The 24,146-nt window shown below is 37.5% G+C and overlaps 1 protein-coding gene across 4 annotated transcripts in view; it reads right to left on the reverse strand.

Annotated features, from left to right (window-relative positions):
* Positions 1–24,146, reverse strand: part of TPK1 (thiamin pyrophosphokinase 1) — a 334,385-nt gene that overhangs the window by 178,860 nt on the left and 131,379 nt on the right. For all 4 annotated transcript variants that reach the window (XM_060021056.1, XM_060021054.1, XM_060021055.1 and 1 more), the window contains one exon: positions 2,102–2,174. In XM_060021056.1, the coding sequence (XP_059877039.1) occupies positions 2,102–2,174 (73 nt within the window). The remainder of the gene's footprint in view (positions 1–2,101; positions 2,175–24,146) is intronic.

Raw genomic sequence — 24,146 nt, forward strand, 5'->3', positions numbered from 1 at the left:
TTACTTTCTTCAATAGAGCCTCAGTTTCAGCTTCATTGATGATCCAAACCAGGTCGGAAAAAAAGTGTATTTTCCACTTTCAGTGGAAATAACCTCCTTTCATTTGTAACAGAGCAGCTTAAAGATTGCTTAAGGTGGAGATAATGGCTTATATGAATTGTGTGTAATGCTGCATTAACTTGTTGTCATTACCATCGTTATTAAAACTGCAGCCAAACATTCGCCATGTGCTCTACAGAGCACATTAGCTTATACAAGACATCACTGATGCCCTCTAAGAACAGATCCAAAGAGCTCAAAAGCAGTGAGTTCTCATCGATACATGAAAAAAAAAAACCAACCTAGATTGTACTACATCAGCTTAGAAGCATGCAATGTAGGAATGAGAAGATTCGGTTAATCTTATTTTTCAAACAAAACCTTAACAAATAGAAGTTAGCTTTGGAGGTTCAAATCAAGAGCGAAGCAGGAAATATAAGGGGAATTCATCTAAAGGCATTAACTCAAAATTTTCCTTCACCCCCGAGTCATTCAGAAACAAAAAAAGCGGGCTTCCCATTCTTTCCTGCTATTTCCTCATCCTGTCAGATTGACACTTGCAGTCTTGGCAAGCTGACAGCATTCAAGAGAGGGAGAGAACAGTCACATCTGGCCAGATCTTCAACTGGTTTCTGGGTCTGCTTGTCCCTGCCTCTCCTGCTGTTTCTTCTGCTCCCGAAAATATGATTAATGTCTATGAATTTGCAAAACTCTGCATTGTAAGCATGGCTGAGGGCTTTCCATCCCAAGGAGGTTGAGGTATGGAGTTAATAAGAAGTGAGACTGTGGGGAATGAATAGAAACATGCCATTGTTAAAGTAATTGAGCATGAATATCAAACACTGACTTGGGAGCAGTCTTCATTTGCTGATGGAAAGGCTGATCAGCTGGTGGGTAGATGGGGTGTGCACAGATCTGCATTCACTGCTGGCCCCAGAATTTCCATCACAACAGCCTACACTTTATAACCTTGGTACCTTGTTTCCTCACCTAGATTCATGTTTCCCTTTTTTCTCTTTCTTTTCTTTTTCCTTTTCCCTTCTTTCCTTCTATCCTCCCCTGCCTCCCCCTCCCTCCTTCCTTCCTACAAAAGTTTTCCTCTTTCTTCTTTATGAATTAATGTCATCCATCCCAGAGCCTTATACAGAATTTAAAGTTTCTTTCAATAACTGCTGTTTCTTTACAAAATGCACGATTTACTAATGCCAGTTCACAATAACACAGATGATGGTGCTGTGGCTAGAAGAACTGCTGAGGCTATAATTATCATTTTAAAAACCCTGCATCGTCCTCTAAAGCCAGTGAAAACTTGAGTGATTAATTAGTATAAGACACTCCTCTGTGTCTTTTATCATTCGCAATTAGATCATTTGTATGTTCTTAAGTGGCAAGGATCTTTGGAAGATGTGCACAATAGTGACAAAATGAACACCTTAATAAGCTGCACATTATTATTAATTTCAAGTTGTAATGAATAGTGTTATTCAGAACAGAGTAGTTCTGTTCTGAATAACACTATTATTTTAGTAATAGTTTCAAGAAAACTAATATTAAAAAAAATAACTGGTTCTAAAATTCTAGGTACTCACAATTAGGGATTTTTATAAAAATTCATTTACAAAGATGTTTTTCATTTACAATAAAATGGACAACATTTAAATGTACATCAATTGGGAACTGGTTAAGTAAAATACAATACGTTCATTAAATGAAATCTAAAATGTGTGAAAAATACATAATTAATGAGGATGTAGACAATACAGTATATTTTTAATGAGGCATAAAAACTATAAACTCATTTAAAATATACATGCTTAAAAGACTAAGCATTAATGTTTAACTGATGGTCATAGAAATTCTAAAATTGTGTTCCCACTTGTCATTTTCTAAATTTCCATTTGAATGTGTATGACAATTGCTAGAAAAAAACTTCTTAAGTAACAAAGTAACCAAACAATGAGTTTCTCAATCCCTACACATACACCAAGAAAACCAGGGAAAAAAACATAGGAAAAGCAATCACATGAGAAAGACCTTAAATATAGAAGTGTTAATGGTTTACCTTAATGGCGTAGTATTCTCTAACTTCAGGCCTAATAGAATCAAAGTCTCCACTGATGAATTCAGGCAGAAAGCTGAAAGAAAGAGTTCCAAGTAAGTCGACTATTTAAGGCTACTTAGTTGCTAACCTTTAAAACTATGATTATTAAGGACCAGAGAGAGAGAGCTAATGTACTCAAAAGGAAAAAGCAACAGAGCCTATTTTCGGAGTGAATGGGATGTTACATCTTATATGCTTAGTTTCCATACAGTATGATTGAGGGCAACTCCACATATCCAACTAATGTGTCAACTTAGTCTATCAGTCAATATTTATCTTGCTTAAAAAAACATATAAAGGGGCTTCCCTGGTGTCGCAGTGGTTAAGAATCCGCCTGCCAATGCAGGGGACGTGGGTTCGAGCCCTGGTCGGGGAAGATCCCACATGCCACGGGGCAACTAAGCCCATGCGCCACAACTACTGAGCCTGCACTCTAGAGCCCGTGCTCCACAAGAGAAGCCACCGCAATGAGAAGTCCGCGCTCCGCAAAGAAGAGTGGCCCCGCTCGCCGCAGCTAGAGAGAGCCCGTGCTCAGCAACGAAGACCCAACGCAGCCAAAGATAAATAAATAAATAAATTTATTTTAAAAATATATATGTAAAGATTAAAGAAGATTATTGGTTTAAAAAAAGCTCTCAGTTCAAAACCCTAACACAAAGACTCATAGTCTCTGCATAGTCCCTTCTACAAATATATACGAACTTTGACAGTATTTTACCCTGATACCAGTTTAAAACTTCCAGCAGATTTGAACTGAACAAATGATGATGAGGATTAGGCATGCTTTGTAGAGCAGGAGTCAGTTCAAAACCATTTTCTAAATATCCTATTGACAGGGCTTCCCTGGTGGCGCAGTGGTTGAGAGTCAGCCTGCCGATGCAGGGGACACGGGTTCGTGCCGCGGTCTGAGAGGATCCAACATGCCGCGGAGCAGCTGGGTCCGTGAGCCATGGCCGCTGAGCCTGCGCGTCCGGAGCCTGTGCTCCGCAACGGGAGAGGCCACAACGGTGAGAGGCTCGCGTACCGCAAAAAAAAAAAAAAAAAAAAAATCCTACTGACATATTTCTAGAAATAGGAATTTTCTAGATAGTTCTGCAATACCACAAAGGTCACGGTTACTAAAGAAAGAGAATTTCCCCAAATGGATGTTTCTAATTATATCACTGTTACCTTATTTCTCTTCCCTACCATTTATATTTTTTCAGAACTCATTTTGGAAAACCTACCTTACTGTATCGACATAAGCCATCCTTTACTATTTTTTACGTAAAACACTGACATGACCTGGTAGAATTTCTTCCCACTTAAAACACCTAACTGTGGAGAAATAAAACTTCCCTGGACTTCCAGTACTCTGGCCAAACGCTCTTGCTTTCTGAGCTTCCTAAGTACCTATGATATAAAGAAGAGAATAGTTGCTTTCATGTCTTCCAGAAATATTCTGCTCTTCATATACCATAAAAATTAGATCTAGCTTTTTACCTAATTGTCCTGATTCAGAATCATAATATAACTTCTATATGTCTTCTCAAGATGGCCAAATTGTTACATAAGGAACCAGGTTCCTAGTTAAAGGGAGACTGAATATTACTGCTGGGCATTATATGTCAAAAGAGATAAAGCCCCAGAACCTAGAGACATCTCTAGGTCATAAAAGCTAAGACACACGGAGCTATGTGGCTCCTGGAGAGATTTTACTGATATAAATTGTTAAATCGGTTGGGGTTAAGATTCAGGCCCATAAAATTTCCACCAGAGACTCTTTCAAGAGGGGAGAAGCATAGCTGCCACCTCCCACTTAATAAGTTAAGGGAAAATATCATATTTCCTTGTCTTTCACATATGGAGTATGCAGCTATTAGCACGGGACCATTGACCTATCATTGCAGGAGCCAAGGGATAAGAACTAGAGCACAGGAATTGATGCAACATCAAAATATAACTGGAAGTGGTGCAAAAGGCAAGGAAGGCCTTCATATCCAAGAGGAGGCTGATAGGATTCCATGAAAGTTAAATATTTAATACTTGTTTCATCTAACTTTTATTAGAGGTAATAAGAACTCTGACTCAGAGCTTCTTGTGTACACATTCAGGATAAAATTAATAAGGAAGAGTATTTAAAAACCCATTACTAACCTTGTTCTTTCGTACAATGTTTTTAAGTTCTTAACCCAATTGGAAATAGGACTTCTTAGGTCAACTCAGTTAACTAGTCTATGTTGGACCAACTTTGATCTATACATCTTCTTAGGACTAAATGGTTATGAGAAAATTCTACCACAGAGTTCTGTACCATATAAACCACACAGTTTTGTCTTTTCATTAAACAATGATAGTTACTTATTAAAATTTTCAATCAACTGATTTCAGAAACATTCAGTGAACATCAGCCATGTGCAAAAAACAACAGTTCTCTCAGAATAAGGCAAAACTGGGAAGTAAAATAGGTTTTTAAATCACCTTGCCTGGTTTCAACATCTTCCTACAAACTTTTCTCCTCAAAATGTCCCTACCATAGTATCTATGAATTTCAAAATTTCATTTTATACCTATTTTGGTAACTCCCTTATATCTTAATTACGACTAAAGATAGACTATTAGTTCATATCTCTTCTTTTCTTCCTGTTGCAAAAATTAATTCATTTTCAAAGTTTCTTTCAAATGCCTCCACCTACCACCATTCAACCACACACAAGTTAAAACGCATATGGATCACAGAATATTCATGCTTCTTATGGTCTGAATGTTTATGTCCCCACAAAATTCATATTCATATGTTGAAACCCTAACACCTAAATTAGGAGGTGATCAGGTCAAGAGGGTGGAGTCCTCATGAATAGATGAGTGCCCTTATAAGAGAAACCCCAGAAAGCTCTCCCCATTTCCATCACATGAGGACACAGCAAGAAGACAGCCATCTATCTGTCTAGGGGACAGACCTCACCATACAGTGAATCTGCTGGCACTCTGACCTAGAACTTCCCAGCCTCCAGAACTGGGAGAAGTTAGTGTTTGTTGTTTATAAACCATCCAGTCTATGGTATTCTGTTATAGCAACTTAAAGGGATTGAGACGTTGCTGGCAAGGATAAAAGGAATCATTCCTCCAATACCTCCATTATCCTTTTAAAGGAATTGAAATCTACGAAGTCAAGTGAGTTTTGTGTGTCAGGTGAGTTTGGCCAGTACTTCACCATGTAAAGCAGTCATTTTAACTTAGGACTCTGGCTCTGTGCAGTCCAAACCACGTGACTTCCTAATAAGACCTACTCTATGTTCCCCCACAAACTTTAGCACCTCAAATATCAAGAATCAATTTGGCAGTTTCCAAATACTACATTTTTTTGACAATAAATAAAATGAAAAATAAAAGCTGATAAATGTAGTCAGCTGAACATCTATCCCCTAGGATATATCATCTTAAAGAGCATTAGATATTTTTCTTACTCTGCAATTAATGAAGGAAAGCAATCACGTAAATTCACTTATATATTCATGTAAAATATTAACAGGAAAACAAAATTATATAAATAAAAGATAACCAACTTCAGTAAGTTTTTAATATAATTTTCTCCAGTATAACACAGATGCTTTTAAAATGAATGAGGATGCTTATTTCTAAAAAGACTCATAGCAAAAATATACCTGGTATACACGCTGAGATAACTAAAATAATTATAACATTTCCTGATATAATGCACTAGTTTCTGAATCTTCCTGAAATGTGCTTTTGGACGTTGCAATTAAAAGCCCACCTAACATTTTCTGAGGCACCTGTTGCCAAGGCGCCTGGGCATTCTGAAGAGGTACTTGTTGGGGATGACACTTCACAGATGTAGAGGAACTATATTATGATATAAAAGACAGTGTACACAGAAGATAATTTTCAAAACTATTTGGAGACTGACTGCACATAGCAATTGATGAAGAGTAAATGGGTTTGTGTCACCAGTGATCACATTTCTGCCTACTGTTGATGTACATCACACCAGTGGACCTCTTCTTAGTATCCTCAGTCTACCAGCACCGACTCGTTAGTATTAAAAGGTGTTACAAACTCTACAAAAATGGCATAGACTCTTGATATTTATATTTTAAATATTACTGCACTTGCTACTCACTAATGACAACGTAAGAGATCAAAAAGAGTTGAGATTAATTCATGAGCTAAAGATCCATCACATGTAATAACTGAGAGAAAGGCTGACACATACAGAAGACATACTTAACCACGGTGTGCTACAATTACTGTCTTTCATAAGACATTTTCTGACCACAGAGCCTTCTCTGCTCCCAAAGAAGATACAACCACTGCCTTCCAACTTCCATAGCAGTGAATCTCTTACTTTCCATTTCATTTTAAGCAATTTTATAAATGTCTTTTAGCTTCTTCTAGACTAAGTTCTTGGAGCAGGAGATCTCTGATTGATCTTGGTATTCCCCAAAGCACCAAGTACACAGATGGTGACAATAATGTAATAAAGTGAAAAGGCAGAGAAGGAGAAGCAGGAGGGATGAGGGGATGAAAGGAAGAGAAGTGGGAGTAGGAGGGAAAAGGAGAAAAAGGAAGAGGGGCGGGGGAAGGAAGGGAGGACAAAAAGAGGAAGCAGAGTGAGGGGAGGGGAGGGAAAGAGTGGAGAGGAGGAAGTAGAAAAAAATGGTAAAAAGGAAAGAAAAAGGCCAGGAGAGGGAAGGAAGGGGAAGAAGGAAGTGGAAAAGAACAAGGAAAGAAACCATCAATATGAACTTCTTACTACACCTGCTCCCTAACTCTTAGCTTGTCCAAATTATTTCACTTCTCTGAGCCTCATTTCCTCTTATGTAAAATGAGGATATAATGTGGAGTGGTTGTGAGGATTAAGAGTTAACATATGTAAAGGACTTAGAAAATGCCCCGCATGACGCAAGCAGGACTGAAGCCATTCAGTTAAAACAAAAGTTATTACTAGAGAAGCTAAGTAACTTGTCCGAGGTTAGAAGGCTAATAAGGGCTAGAACCAAATCTCACACCCAGGCAGCACCGTCTTTATTCTCTAACAGCTCTCTACAGCCTCCCAGATACATGCATTTACGAAATGGAGTAAGAGTTTCTTGTGGAAAGTTCTCTACATAACTGCATTATTCCCCTCCTGATTTTATTCATCAGTGTTAATTTGGTCAACCCGTATATATTAGAAAAGTACCACTGAGGCAGAAGGAAAGAAGGATTTGTGCTCATTGCTAAATAAAGGATAGGATATTGATTAAAGGAATATGCTAGGAGGAAAAATTTTGAGAACATTGTTGAGAAAGATTATGGCTCCAGATACAAGAAAAAAGTAATAGTATCCAGTGTGAAGAAACAGGAATTGCTCATTCAAAGGTCTGAGCTAATATTCTCTGCAAAACTGCATAACTTAATTAATAGGCAGGAAAAAATCAAGGGTGATCTAAAATACAGTAAGTAAAAATGGTACCACTTTTGACTGTTTATAGATACAATCAGATTATTTTACTAAGTCCCGAATACAATAAAGGTATCAAAGGTATTTAAATACAGACGGTCCCTGGCTTACAATGGTTCGATTTTTTGACTTTAAGTGGTGTGAAAGCAATAAGCATTTAGTAGAAATCACACCTCAAATTTTGAATTTTAATGTCTTCCTAAGCTAGTGATATGACATACTCTCTTGGAGATGCTGGGCAGCCACAGGATCACAAGGGTAAACAACTGACACACAATAATTCTCTTTTTCATTTTCAGTACAGTACTCAATAAATAAATTACATGAGACATTCAACACTTTATTATAAAATAGACTTTGTGTCAGATGATTTTGTCCAGCTGTAGGCTAATGTTAAGCGTTCTCTGAGTTGAAGGATTACCTTGCCTGGCATAGGAACGTCTTCTTGCTACACTTCCATTAGAATATGCAACTTAACTTCTCACAAAATCTTGGCCCTTATTTGAAATCTGCCCTACTTGTATATCCAACCAGAGCTGCATGGTAATCAAGCAGCAGTGTGAGTACCAAGTTACTCCATACCATAAGCTATCAATCCCTAGGTATGCTCTGCTTATGCTTCTAGGTTTATGATTTATTTTAATGAATAGAGAAGTGGTAAAGAGAGGCACAATTATGAAATCATATGAGGCTTCGTGAAAGCATATTTCATTCTAGGCAGGAAACAAACAAACAAATGAATAATTCAGCTCTGTAACCGAGCACTCTGACTCAAAATAAACAATGCAAATTTTATGGATCAGTAAAAAGTTAAAATATATAGACAGCTACTACTGCCCATGCTATGGGAATTACTTCTTAACTGTAACAACTTGGAAAATCAGACAAAATATGTTAAACAATGGTATTCAGACAGTGGAAAGCAGGCAGCTCAGGACAGCTGCTGTTACAAAAAGGGAAACAAATAAGATGAGCCCCTATTATTCCTCAGCTTTCTTTCTGAAGACAATTTCTATCTCAGAGCACAATGAGGGAAAACTCAGAGACCTGCGGCCTCCCTAACGTGAGGAGACCAAGATTAATTTTAAGGAAAGGTGAGGAGCTTGAAAATGCAGGAAATGGAACCATACAGAGAAAGAGAGCTCTAGAAAGCCTCACTCCTGGTGAGGATGCTATGAAGACCGTTGAAATGATAATAAAGGATTTAGAATGTACATAAACTTAGTTGATAAAGCAGTGGCAGGGTTTGAGAGGATTGACTCTAATTCTGCAAGACGTTCTACTGTGGGTAAAATGCTATCGACCAGCACTGCATGCTACAGAGAAGTCATTCATGAAAGGAAGAGTCCACCGATGTGGCAAACTTCATGGCTGTCTTATTTTAAGAAATGGTCACAGCCACGCGAACGTTCAGCAGTCACCACCCTCCTCGGTCAGCAGCCAGCACCACTGAGGCAAGACCCCCCCACCAACAGCAAAAAGATTATGAGTCACTGAAAGCTTAGATGATGGCTAGCATTTTTTAGCAAAAGAAATTTTTTTATTTAAGATATATACATTGTATTTTAAGACATAAGGCTATTGTGCACTTAATAGACTACAGTATAGTGTAAGCGTAATTTTTATATGCACTGGGAAACTTAAGAAATCCATGTGACTTGCTTTATTACAACATTTGCTTTATTGCAGTGGTCTGGAACCAAACTCACAGTATCTCTGAGGTATGCCTGTATTTATAGAACACTCCAGCCAACAACAGCAGGTATGTACATTCTTTTTCAACTGCACGTGGAATATTCTTCAAAACAGACCATATTCTAGGCCAGGGGTCAACACATTTTTTCTTAAGGACCCAGACAGTATTTTAGCTTCTATAGACTATAATGTCTCTGTCTCAGTTACTTAACTCTGTCATGATAGCAAGAAAGCAGCTGTAGAAAGTAGGAAAACAACGGGCACTGCTGTGTTCCAATAAAACTTTACTTCTAGGCAGCTGACCTGCAAGCTACAGTTTGCCAACTCCTGCTATGGGCCAAAAATAAGACTCAATAGATGTAATGGGACTGACATCATACAAGGTATGTTCCATGACACACAATATTCTTTCTTTTCTCACTTGCTCCAAATCATCAACTCTAAATCAGTACTTCCTGGGATGAAGTATGATCACTAAGAGAATAAGCTTGAGACTTTAAAATCTCCATTTATATACAGAATGAAATTGTTATTAATTAAAAATCAATCATATGTCATTAAAGTAGCTTGTGGATTTCAATTTTTCTAAATATATTTTATCCTACTTATAATTCACACTAGCTTAATTGCCCCACTAAATTATATAATTATGTATTATATTTAACATTTATTTACATATACATAATGCAAATATAACCAATTTAATTTTATAATATTTTAGAGTTCAGGTGCACCTCAAATTTTGAAAAATACACATTTTAGAAAATAATTTTCTCATTGACAAATGTATCATTTCAACTGTGAATCAAGACCTAAAGTGTTACAGTGAACATTATCCTTTAAAGTAATAATTTAACAGCAATTTTATAAATCACATATTTAATCAAAAAGCTTAATATTCAGTATAACATTTGGTAAGATGTTACTACAATTGTACCAAGCATATATCAGATGCTACTTCAGAAATCATTTACTGCCTCCCAATGCTGGCAGCTTAATGTTATACATGCAGGTGGTGAAATGTGTTGTCGGTGGCTTTCATGACACATGGGAAAGGATTTTCTCTACACAGAAGGATAAACTGGGTCCTCCCAGTTTACATGTTTAATTAATGACCTGTCTAGTTGGCACCAAAGAAGGACGAGATATAAAGAAAAAAAAAAAAAATGAATTCAACAGCAAAATCTAAGGTAAAAAGATTTCAGAAGAGAAGTAGTTTTAAAATTTAATATCAACTCTATGCCCGAAATGTACTGTTTCCTTTGCTCCACAAAGAGTTGAAGAAAGATGAAAACACTAAGAAATGCGAACGACAGAAGTAAAATTTATACAATATTTACACTAAAAATATGGAGACCAGAGTCTGCACATACTGAATCACATAATACACATCAAAGACAATAAACAAGTCATTAAAAAAATTTTATATATTGCATATAACCTAGCAAGTTTCCTCTGAGGTGAATGATGTGTTAAGACCTGAAGAAGAGGTTTTGTGAAAAGATAGTTTTTCTACTAAATCATTTATTCAGTGGGTTTCCAAAAAACAAAATTTATAATATAAACTACACTCAAGCACATAGCGTCTTGTCATTTTATTCACTTTCATCATTCCTGCAAGATGCTATTCTTAAAAGACTCATTATCAAGTTTTAGGATGGAAATGAGGTTTTTGGATAAGAGATAGAGAGACTGGGTCACGATTTATACAATGCTAACTGCTGCCCAACAACGCACATGGCGAGTACAATGATTTAGTGTGAAACTCTTCTAACAAGGCACCACATTTGAGGAACATCTATTCCTGAGACTGACTAGTCATTAAGCCATCTATAAAATGGTTCAATCCATCTTTTGAAACTTCTCTCTCAACATTCTCCATAAACAGGAAACAATTTTAATTTTGAAAGACTAAAATCAATATTTAAGTCTCAGAAATTTGATTTCGTCTTAATACCACTGGTTAAGACAAAATAATAAGAACTAGAGTTTTAGACTCTAGAGTTTAAGATTACAGAATATTTCAGTGCCCAAGTTCAGCTGAAAGTTGTAAATGCAGAGAGAGCGCTGAGGAGAGGTCAGAAGTAAAATGATATACTCGTGAATCTTCCATACATGGGAAACTTAATTTACCAAAGATTTATTAAATATATACAATGTGTGCCACGCTGCAGATACCAAAGTTACAGATCCAAACAGTTCAAAGTCTAAGCATGCATATTATAGAAGAGGATCACTGACACTCCGTCAAGCACAGAATGCAACAGAAGAACACAGACTTGCCAGACTAGGGGAAGGGAAGCCAAGGCTTGATAACAGGTGGTCCTGCATGAAAAGTTATAAATGAGTGAGATCATGACAAGAGGATGAGAGAGAAACATAATGCCCACATTCAGGCAATGAAAAGAAAAAAAAGTCGGAAGAGGTGAAAGAAAAGTTAGGAAACGAAGGAAAAGCATGTGTATATATTCCACGAGGTCACTTCCTCATTTCTTAGATGACAGGTGATTTGTCTTTCAGTCACCTGCATTCACACGTGGCTGGCGATGTTACCATCTTTAAAACACGGGAGAATGACTTAGTGCCTCTTTTAGCTTCAGAACAGGGCTTTGCACACTAAATGCAATAAAGGTTGTCCAATTAAATATTTCCTCTGGCTCTTAGTATTAGGTCACTTTCCCCTCCTGCCCTTTTCTGTAATTACTTATTTTCCAAAACTGGTGAGGAGAGGAAAGGAATGAGAGACGTTATTTGAATAGAAAGTAAGCTATGGGATTATTTTCCTAGAAGGCAGTAGTGGTAGGGGTGCAGGGTAGTGCCAGAAAATGCTATGTATATTGAGGGGAATCATGCTAAGCTCGATATAATGCAGAGTGGAAGGCTTCATCTTGTCTTATTTACAAACATGAAAGAGCCCCAAAGCATATATATGGGTTAATGCCAATTCTTCACCTTAATATAAAAGGCTAGCTCACTGAGAGTGACTTACTTTGTGTAATTTATTTGCTTTATGCTTCTGTCTGTGATTCAGTGGAGACATAATACACAAAATTCAATAAATACAGCTAGCGATAGATGCCACTAGGGTCACTAATAGGTTGTCTGCTCCTCCCACATTTTCCAAAGCCAAGCATAATAAGCTAGCTTGCTAACCATTCTGCTAGTACAGTGTTTTTAATTCTTATTCTTCCTTTTTCCCCACAGCTTCCCTCATAATAGGAATTAAACCTTATTTAAGAAAATGACAAAAGAATTTAAGGCATATGCTGACCTGCTAAAGTAAATACTGCGATTCGTATCCTTGCAAATTTCTGTTTTTACCTTGCTGCTTCTATCCATTATACATGAATGTGTGAACCATTACCCTAAAAGACAGGGACTAGAGCTCAGGAAGTACTCTACAGCACTTAGTAATGATTTCTGTCTTATAGGAATCAGAAAGAATTGATAAGCTGATGATAGTGGCTTAGGTATAGGTCACCTTGAAATCGTAGAATCATTAGAAGAGGAGTATTAACAAATGTAAAAAGCATATTATGGAAAACATTTAGAAGAAATATAAAAGACAAAGGGTGACCATCCGTGTTCAAATAAAGTTGACACCAACAGTTGATTCAAATAGAAATAAAATCAAATAGGAAAAATCAAATAAAAGATATGATACAATGAGAAGGAATTTGTGTTAATGTGTGTGTATATATAATTTATCATCATTATATAGGTATGTATGTGTATATATAGCTTTTACGTTTTCAATCTTCAAAGCTTCCATATTGCTATATTGCTAAATCTAATCATCAATTCTCCCATGTTACTTTATCCATCAGAAGCACATAACAGAACTGACTGCTCTCTACTCCTTGATCCCCTTTCTTCATTTGATTTAAGAACTATGGTTCGGGCTTCCCTGGTGGCGCAGTGGTTGAGAGTCCGCCTGCCGGTGCAGGGGACACGGGTTCATGTCCCGGTCCGGGAGGATCCCACGTGCCGCGGAGCGGCTGGGCCCGTGAGCCATGGCCGCTAAGCCTGCACTTTCGGAGCCTGTGCTCCGCAACGGGAGGGGCCGCAACAGTGAGAGGCCCGCGTACCGCAAAAAAAAAAAAAAGAACTATGGTTTCCTGGTTTTCCCTGTAAACTGGTTACTCATGCTCTGTCTACATGATAGTTCTTACACTTCACTTGGATTTTGGAGTGCCCACAGCTCAGTCCCTGGACCTCTTTCCTCTTCTGTCTGCACTTACTACTAGGTTATCTTACCAAGTCGTATGGCCTTAAATGTCCTCTGTATACTGATGGCTCTGAAGCTTATATGTTCCCTCAACTCCAGACTCAGGTATTGAACATTCTACTCAACATTAGATGTATAACAAACACCTCAAACTCCACACATGTTATCACTGAATCTCTGCTCCTTTCCCCACCAATGCTGTCCCCCTTACAGTCTTCCAAATCTCATTAAACGAAAAATCAATCTTCTCTAGTTGTTCAGGCCAAAATCCTTAGACTCATCCCTGATTCTTCTTTTTTCCTCTTCTTAAATGGTTTGTCAGCAAGTTCTATAGACTCTTCTTGCAGAAGTATTCTGAATCTTGCTCTTTCTTACCATCTTCCAAGCTAGAATGCTGATAAGAGAACGTAGACCAATCCTCTGCTCAATACTGCCCAACGGCTTCCCATCTCACTGAGAGTAAATCATCAGTATTACCTACAAAGGCCCTACAAGATCTACCCTCTGTTAACTTTCTAACCGCTGTCTCCCTAATAAGCTTCCCCCTCATACCTGTGGCAGACAGTTTGCAAAATTATCCATAATTATTTTCCCCCTCCATCTACACTCCTTTTTAAGGTGACTGTCCAGACCCTCCCATCAAGAGGTGCTAACACAAGCCTATTTCTCCCCCACTTGAATTTGTATTAACCTGGTGACTTACTGTGACTGACAAAATACAGTGGAAATGATGATGGCTTGGCAGGTATGAACCAAGGCCTCCAATGGAGCTGCAGCCTTCCCTTTGCTCTCCCGGAGCCCTCCCCTGTCGCCATGAGAAGAATTGTGGGCAAGCCTGAGGCTGAAGGATGGAGGGTAAGACAGCAGAGTCAGGTGACCCAGGTTATAGGCAGCCAACCTTCAAATACGTGAGCAAGTCCTGTCTCCAAGCTAACGTCATGGGCAGAAGTGCCTACCCAACCCGCATGACTGACACGAGCGAGCCCAGGTCTGCCTAGCTGTCCCTAGGATTGGAAACAACAATAAATCGTTGTTGTTTAAAGCCACTAAATTTTGTGGTGGTTTGTTATTAAATGACACCATTCTCAGGTGTCAGACTGTCCACACAGGCATTCCCTCACTCCCTCTGCCTACCCTGCTCTTCCTGTGGATCCCAAGTGGCCCACCGCTTCCCCTCCTACAGGTCTTAACTCAGAAGTCACATTCTCAGTGAGGCCTGTCCCCTTTAGTTTCTACCACCCTACCGCAAAATGTGCTACCCCTTCTCCTGCTTTTGTTCTCCGTATCGCTAGTAATATACTTTATATTCTCATTATTGATCTGACTTCTTGTCTGACTCCATGAAACGTCAAGGAAACCAGGCATTCCGTTCCCTGCTGCATCCCCAATTCCTACAATAACGTCTTCCATATGGAATGACTGTATAATACAAAACATGCTGAAGTAACAGTTGAACACAATTTCCTGCATCACACAGCAATAAATTAACAAAGCTGGCAAGAGTGGAGAGAAATGTGTATGATCTTACATTGTTGATAAAAGCACAGATAAGCACAAATCTTCTGGAAAGCAAACTATCAACCTGAATTTAAATTTTTTAATTCATAAGTTTTGACCTCATATCTAAATTCCCAGGAATCTATTTTAAGAGCCAGGAACTTAGATAAGTTTTGTAGGTAAAACTTTGTACAAGTTTTACGCATCAGAGTTATAAAAAATTACGAACAATAAACATTCCTGATATATGGAGAATGGTTGATAAATAAGAACATAACAAAATTTATATTTAATGATATGATAATGTGTTCACAATACAATACTGATAAAACAGGTATGATATAAAATAATATATGCATAAAAATTCCTATTTTATCACATATGCACACATATATACACTCAACAAGAGAAACAAGCTTAGAAAAATAAGAAATTGAAAAAAGTGTGTAAAAATATAAACAGTAAGAATCTAGGTGATTTCAGGTAATTTTTATTTTTCACTTTGTATCGTCCTGTATTCTCCAAGTTCACTGTAATGAACTTGAATTACTTCTGTAAGTGGGAGGGTGGATTGGGGTAGGGGAGAATGTGCCTTTAAAAAAAAAAAAAGGAATATATAAAGGTAAAAACAAAAAACCAAAGGCAAATACTAAATAATTCAGATTTGATTCATTTAAACTAATTTATTTTTGTATTGTTATTATTTATGACTACTTTAAAAAGCACCTGAATACAGTTTTGTTTAAAATTGAACAACTAAGGACAGTTTGGTTCAGACTTCTGCTGTATGGTTTGGCTAAAATCTCTGGTTTTGGTAACTTCTGCCACCTGTATCCTACCATGATTCCATACTACTAAAAGCATGAGAATGCATCAGTGCAGTGCAAGACCATCGCTGCTTTTTCCCAGTGTATCAGAAGTACACTTCAGAGAACAACTGCCACACAAAGTCCCTATGAACACCCTATTACTGGTAATAGGGCTCATAAGGCTACACAGTTATGTGAAAATGTCCTTCCCACTGACTGATGTAATGCTAAGATGACAGAAACTATAGTTGTTTTTCTTGTTCCTAACACATGGAACTGTTCTCCAGTTACTAATAACCTACTAATTTACAGCCTAGCAGGAAAAAAATTAAATACACACTAGAGGCCGCTAGTGATAAATAAGTGAATTTTGCATGAAGGAAAAAACATGATGATAGTTGTACAAAGAAGACTGCACTCTAAGCTTCTTGGCTTCAGCTGCCTTTTTAAATACTATGCTTCAAGTCAGAAAACATTTTTTTCCTGTATATAAATTTGTCTATATATATATATATATTTTTTTGGCGTTACGCGGGCCTCTCACTGTTGTGGCCTTTCCCGTTGCGGAGCACAGGCTCCATACACGCAGGCTCAGCGGCCATGGCTCACGGGCCCAGCCGCTCCCCGGCATGTGGGATCTTCCCGGACCAGGACACGAACCCGTGTCCCCTGCATCGGCAGGCGGACTCACAACCACTGCGCCACCAGGGAAGCCCTGTCAATATTTTTTAATAAAGGAATACATCTGAAAAAATATCATCTAAAAAAGACAAACCAAGGAAATTCTGTAAACAAAACAAAACACTATATTATTGTATTTTTAAAGCAAAACCATGCTCTCAAATAATGAAACCTTTTTACATATTACAAATAAAAAAAAATTGTATTCTCTTAAACTCAGTTGTCACAAAGATCCAGATCAGGTAAAGAAATACCTATGTTGTGCAATGTAGTTTGTCTTCGTAATAGTTCACTAAGAAACTTGTTTTTAAACGCAAAACGTATCTTTAAAAAATTACCCCCCCCCAGAAAAATCATTAATCCTAAGAGTGGGATTTAAAAGGGTTTACTTAGAAAAAAATATATGATAACATGAAGTCAGGGAAAATACACAGAATCCTGACTACAAGTTTTTATAAAATTAAGGAAGTGTACATGGTACACTTTTTTTTAAAACTTGGGAGGAACATTATTAAATTTCTCTGAATGCATGAAAGGTATTTTCATATGCATGACAGGTAACCATTTAATTCACTGTCATTAAGACTAGGAAGAATAAAAAAAAAATCTCATAACTAGGGGTATTTTACATGACACTAAATATTAAGGTTGGGAGGTGCATTGGAATGAAAAGTATGAAGGAGATTGATAAAGACCACTAGACTGTCCTAGGGCATGATGGCAGCCAAAGAAAGATGCTGTGGATGGGTATCCGTAGGAAGCGTTTGGTTTCGTTTATCTGTGTTTGCATTTGGCCCTTCCTACCCCTGTTTACAGAAACTGACATGTTGATGCTAGGCACAGCCCACTCCAGAAACAGACAGGACTCCCACCCGCTTGAGAAACAAGGGCAGGGGCAGATAGTCCCTTAACCACGTCCACTCGGTCAGTCAATCATGTGCTCTTACGCAAGGAACGAGAGACTGTTGAGAATTCATCTGCAGCACACAGTGCTGGGCTCACAGAGGCTGACTGCAAGCCTCTTCTGGTTCTTAGAACACAAACATAGCTGTAGATCTGGTTTCCAGCTTCCTGCCTACTTCCCAAACCCAACACCCTCAAGCTTCTCACTTATTCTGTCAATTATAATACGTTTGCAGAGTTTTTTTGTTGTTGTGTAAATTGGTCAGAGTTTTTTTTCTGTTCTTTACAACCAAGAACCCAGGAACACAAAAAATTTAAATAGAAAGAAATGAAATTGAGTTATTTGTAGTGAGGTGGATGGACCTAGAGTCTGTCATACAGAGTGAAGTAAGTCAGAAAGAGAAAAATGAATACCGTATGTTAACATATATATATGGAATCTAAAAAAAAAAAAAAAAATAAGGTCATGAAGAACCAAGGGGCAAGACGGGAATAAAGATGCAGACCTACTAGAGAATGGACTTGAGGATATGGGGAGAGGGAAGGGTAAGTTGTGACGAAGTGAGAGAGTGGCATGGACATATATACACTACCAAACGTCAAATAGATAGCTAATGGGAAGCAGCCGCATAGCACAGGGAGATCAGCTTTGGTGCTTTGTGACCACCTAGAGGGGTGGGATAGGGAGGGTGGGAGGGAGACACAAGAGGGAAGAGATATGGGGATATATGTATATATATAGTTGATTCACTTTGTTATACAGCAGAAACTAACACACCATTGAAAAGCAATTATATTCCAATAAAGATGTAAAAAAAAAAAAAAAAGGAAGCCCCTAACAACATTAACAGAAGAGCTGTTAGTGTCATTCTCTAATTCTCCTCTTGAAAAAAAAATTTAAGAATGACTTTACTGGGTCAGAAATATGCTTTCATACTTAATCTATGATAGAAAAATACATCAAATTTTTATGGAAGATCATGCCTAATCATGTTTTTTTTAAATCTATGCTTTTCTTTTTTTTTTCTTTTCAATTTTATGTATGTATTTATTTATTTAAGCTGCATTGGGTCTTCGTTGCTGCGCACGGGCTTTCTCTAGTTGTGGCGAGTGGGGCTACTCTTCCTTGATGTGCGCGGGTGTCTCATTGAGGTGGCTTCTCTTGTTGCAGAGCATGGGCTCTAGGCACTCTGGCTTCAGTGGTTGTGGTGCACAGGCTCAGGAGCTGTGGCTTACAGGCTGTAGAGTGCAGGCTCAGTAGTTGTGGCGCATGGGCTTAGTTGCTCAGCAGCGTGTGGGATCTTCCTGGACCAGGGCTTGAACCTGTGTCCCCTTCATTGGCAGGCGGATTCTTAACCACTGCACCACCAGGGAAGTCCCCTAATCATGCTTTAATAACCATTAAGCACAGAGTGAACTAGTTACTGGGGGTGAGAAAGAGAAAAAGCCAATAAGCCTTCACTGGGGTTACAGGCCGGTGGGACACGCAAACAGGTGATTTCAGCGTGTTGTGATAAATGCTATGACAAGTTAAGGGAAGCACTGGATAAAAGACCATCCAGGAAGGACGAACAGAGTAAAAGAGACTTGGAATAACTGAACCTAACCTGGTAAAGTAAGAAATCTAGTCAACAAATAACCTTAGTTCATTCAGGATTTATCATTTACTGACTTACCTGTAGGAAAAGTATTATTATTTTCAGAGAAAACTATCTAAAAGGAGCAATCCTTCTCAATTAAAAATGTTTATTTGTCACCTATTATTTGTCAAACCTCATCCTGGGTACTAGTGTTATTTCCAAAGATGAATAAAATGAGAACAAGGAATTCTGTACAATGAAGTAGAAACACTCATAGAAATTTTCAACATAATGCAGAGTGACAGTAAAGGGCTGCTTAGAGAATCTGTGCCTGACTTAGATATGGAAATTGCTAGTTACCAGGAAACAAGACATGAGCCAAGTTTTTAAAGATAAGGATTGCAACCCTTAGAAGGAAGCAAAAGAAAGATTTTTGTAAATGAATTTTTAAAAGAAGGGTTTTTTTTTTTATAGTTTTCATAAATGAATCAGATATAGTGTTCTGTTAAAAAGTATCTTCGTTTGGGCTTCCCTGGTGGCACAGTAGTTAAGAATCCGCCTGCCAATGCAGGGGACACGGGTTCGAGCCCTGGTCCGGGAAGATCCCACATGCCGCGGAGCAACTAAGCCCGTGCGCCACAACTATGGAGCCTGCGCTCTAGAGCCTGTGCTCCACAACAAGAGAAGCCACCAGAATGAGAAGCCCATGCACCGCAACAAAGAGTAGCCCCTGCGCTCCACAACTAGAGAAAGCCCGCACATAGCAACGGAGACCCAATGCAGCCAAAAATAAATAAATTAATTAAAACAAACAAAAAAAGTAACTTCATTTGATGTTAAAACTAATTCCTTGACATTTAAAAAAATTCTTATTGAATATAGTTGACTTACGATGTTATGTTAGTTTCAGGTGCACAGCAAAGTGATTCAGCTACATATATATATATATATATATATATATATATATTTTAATTATTTTCCATTATAGATTATCAAGACATATTGAGTATGGTTCCCTATGCTATACAGTAGGTTCTTGTTGGTTATCTATCTTATATATAGTAGTGTGTATATTTTAATCCCAAACTCCTAATTTATCCCTCCCCCTCCTTTCCCCTGTGGTAACCATAAGTTTGTTTTCCATGTCTGTGAGTCTGTTTCTGTTTTGTAAATAAGTTCATTTGTATCATTTTTTAGATTCTAAGTATAAGCAATATCATAAGATATTTGTCTTTGTCTGACTTACTTCACTTAGTATGATATGATGGTCTCTAGGTCCATCCATGTTGCTGCAAATAGCATTATTTTATTTTTTTTATGGGCCAGTAATATTCCATTGTATATGCAGACCACATTTTATTACCCATTCATTTGTCAATGGACACTTAAGTTGCTTCCATGTCTTAGATTATTATAAATAGCGCTGCCATGAACACTGGGGTACATGTTGACATTTCAATGGGCATTCCAATGGTGTTTTAAACAATATGCTGAGTAGGAGACCAATATGGCACAAATATTTTAAATAATCACTGACAGAGAGTGTTAATGCTTAAACAACGTCCTCCTTCATGGCTCCTCTAGCCCTAAGTTGCACATCCCCGCTGTCAAGCACCCCTACAGGTATTCAGCAGAAATGGATGGACCCTGATATCCAAGGTCAAAAATAAAGAGCTCACTGGTCTAAACCCTGTGGTGAGAGACAACACCTTCTTTCCCATAGTCCAAGCAGAAGCACTGCTCATCTCACTTGACAAAAAGTAATAAATGCAATTCTAGATCACAGAGTTTAGAGAGTAAGTCAACGTTTTTAATAATCATGATTTTTCATTCTAGCTCCTTTCAGCCTGTGCATTTACAGATTAATGTCCTCTTGCTCATTATTTAGGTTCCCTTCCTTTCTCTAGGTCTCCTCTACTTCCTAAGGCAAATAATACCCAAGAGTTAAACAACTATGATATAATAATGTATGTGTGTATATACATATATATATATATATATATATATATACACATATAAGTACACATACATACACACAGTGATTTTTTTCTTATGGTGGTGAAATATTTTCTTGTTGTATTTTAGATGCCCTTTCTCAGATTCTTTAGCATATTCTTGAACCCTCTGGCTACAGAGGCAAAACTGAAGTTTTCAAGGAATACAACTCTCAGATCTAAAACATAGGTTTGCAAGTGATAGCTCAGTGCTCATGTTGGTGTAACTGCCATTTGGATATTTTCCCACAAAGTTCATTGACTAGCCCTTGCTAGTTGAACTCCAGTTGTCACTTTTCTGTCCCCTAACAATAGGAAGGCCACAGCTGGCTTAGGTACAATATCATCTACTCAAATTTCATGTCCTATAATGATGTGTCTACAAATCATATCTGCCATCTAGTTGTTGAAGTTATTCTGCTGACCCTTGGTCCAATCTCACAAAACCAAAACTTTAATAATGAAAAATCATGCAGGAAGTATCTAGGTGTGCTAGGTGTGTGTGTGTAAGCACGCATGTATGTAAATGCATATGAAAAATCGGACAGGGACCATTCCATAATTTTTCTTAAAAATTATATACATATATGCACATGAAATTATATATATGTGGTATATGATTATATATTTTATATATACAATGTGTAGTATCTAGTACATACCTGAGGTATATATGTGATTATATATTATAAATATACAACATATATGTGATATTATATGATTACTCTCAATTATTATTTAACTCAGCAATTTAATAATATATTGAAAATAAGCAAAAAAATGTGATGAAATACATGAGCTCTTTAATGGTATTAACAAGTGCTAAAAAAATTCATTTTTAAAAAAAATAAAATTAATAGAGCCATGTGTTACTCAAAACTTTGGACAGATGATCAAGGTTTCTCTGAAAAATCATCTGAAGGTAATTTATTTCTGAAGACTCACCCCCAGTGCAAGAAAGGAAAAGCAATTTGTCAGGAACATACTTTATGAAATAGAAGAGCCATAAAGAACAATGCCCCTGATTAAATTTAGTTGAAAACTGACTTCCTGCAGCTGCTCAGAATGATCTCACTCTGAACATTTATTTTGACTTCATGCATGACCTGACAAACATAGCATCTTTACATACATACTTTCCCCCTCTTCCAACACCCTGAAATGATTCAGGAGCCATGCATGGATAACTTTGGGATCTCTGATTTATAGCATTTGATAACCAACAGACTAAAATATATTACTAAACTAATCCAATCAATATTTCAACATAAATATGTCCTCACAGTTTGTTGTGTAGGGTTCTTTAATACCAAGACTCCTATTATAAATTTTCTTTTAAATGTGCTAATCATTTTTACCTTCCATCATTTTGATTCAAAGACTCAATAATGTTGACATGCTTACAGAGCTTAGTAATTTGACTGCATAAATACTTTTTAATAAAAACTTGCCAAAGCAAATGACTAAATATTGCTTACAGCTAGGCTTATAAGAATCAAGCAAAACCAAAGATCTTTGGTTTTTCTTAAGCAAAGTACATGTTTCCTCTTCATGCGTGTTAAAGCATACTGAAAGTACATTTTCAACTATGTCATGAAATGATAGAAAATAAATCCCGATCACTGGGAAAACTATAGTCACAGGTAGGCTGAAATCAATTGTCACATATATTAGAGGTTATTAAGATCACAATGTATGTTCAGATACTTGATACCAACTTACTCCACAACAGTTTTATATTTATATATCTTATTCCATAAAAGCCAATGATACTGAGCAAGCTTTTGCAGAATTTTCACTACGATAGAGAAAACAGAAGCCTTATAGATGAGTGTCTACTACTACTTACATAACCTCTGGGGTTGAAGTGACAACTTTGCAATTTTTGTTTGGTTCTAGCTAAAAGAACTAACATTCCTCCCAAAGAATGTGAAGAAATGATAACAAATTCCAACTAAAAAGGTAATTCTTAAGAATCAAGTCAATCAACTGCATTATATGAATAAACAAAATCATGGTATACCCATATAATGGAACCCTACTCAACAGTGAAAAGGTACACAACGTGATCAATCTCAAGAGCATTGGGTAGGGCTTCCCTGGTGGCGCAGTGGTTGAGAATCTGCCTGCCAATGCAGGGGACACAGGTTCGAGCCCGGGTCTGGGAAGATCCCACATGCCGCAGAGCAACTAGCCCCATGAGCCACAATTACTGAGCCTGCGCGTCTGGAGCCTGTGTTCCGCAACAAGACAGATTGCGATAGTGAGGCCCATGCACCACGATGAGGAGTGGCCCCCACTTGCTGCAACTAGAGAAAGCCCTCGCACAGAAATGAAGAGCCAACACAGCCGTACTTAAATAAATTAATTAATTTTTTTTTTAAAAAAAGGCAAAATTCCTTAAAAAAAAAAAAAACCATTGAATAGGTTAAAAAGTCAGACAAAAGAAAACAAACCCTGTAATTCCATTTATCTGATATTCTAGAAGGCTGCAGGAGCCAGACTATAAGGCATCAACTGCCAAGGAACAGGAAGGAAATTTGGGGGATGACGGACAAGTTTTCATCTTGCCTGCCGTGGTAAATACAACTGTTAACCACTTCAAAACTAATTCAACTGTCTAAAATGAATTTTTTTGTGTGAAAATTATTCCTGAACAAAGCTGATTAAAAACAGAAAAGAATCAGAGAAGCCAGACACTACATTCCATGATTCCAAACACAATATGATAAGCTCTTAGAAGTTTTCTAAGTAGTTATACAATTACTGCATACAGAATATTAACTATGAAAGAATTTATAGCTATTGTTTAAAACTACCTCATACACTTCTGCAACTGTTCTATAATTCATCACACACTGTAGCTTTGAAGGACCACCCTCCATCCTCTTGGCTTATCCAAGTCTAGTATGAACCAGCCCAAAAAGTGATAACATTTCATAATCAAGAGTTCTCTGAATAGAGGGCAGACAGCATAAGCAAGAAGAACTACAATCCTGCAGCCTGTGAACAAAAACCACATTCAAAGAAAGATAGACAAGATGAAAAGGCAGAGTGCTATGTACCACATGAAAGAAGAAGATAAAACCCCAGAAAAAAAACAAAATGAAGTGGAGACAGGCAACCTTCCAGAAAAAGAATTCAGAATAATGATACTGAAGATGATCTAGGACCTT

Source organism: Delphinus delphis, chromosome 9 (assembly GCF_949987515.2).
Source record: "Delphinus delphis chromosome 9, mDelDel1.2, whole genome shotgun sequence".
NCBI lineage: Eukaryota > Metazoa > Chordata > Mammalia > Artiodactyla > Delphinidae > Delphinus > Delphinus delphis.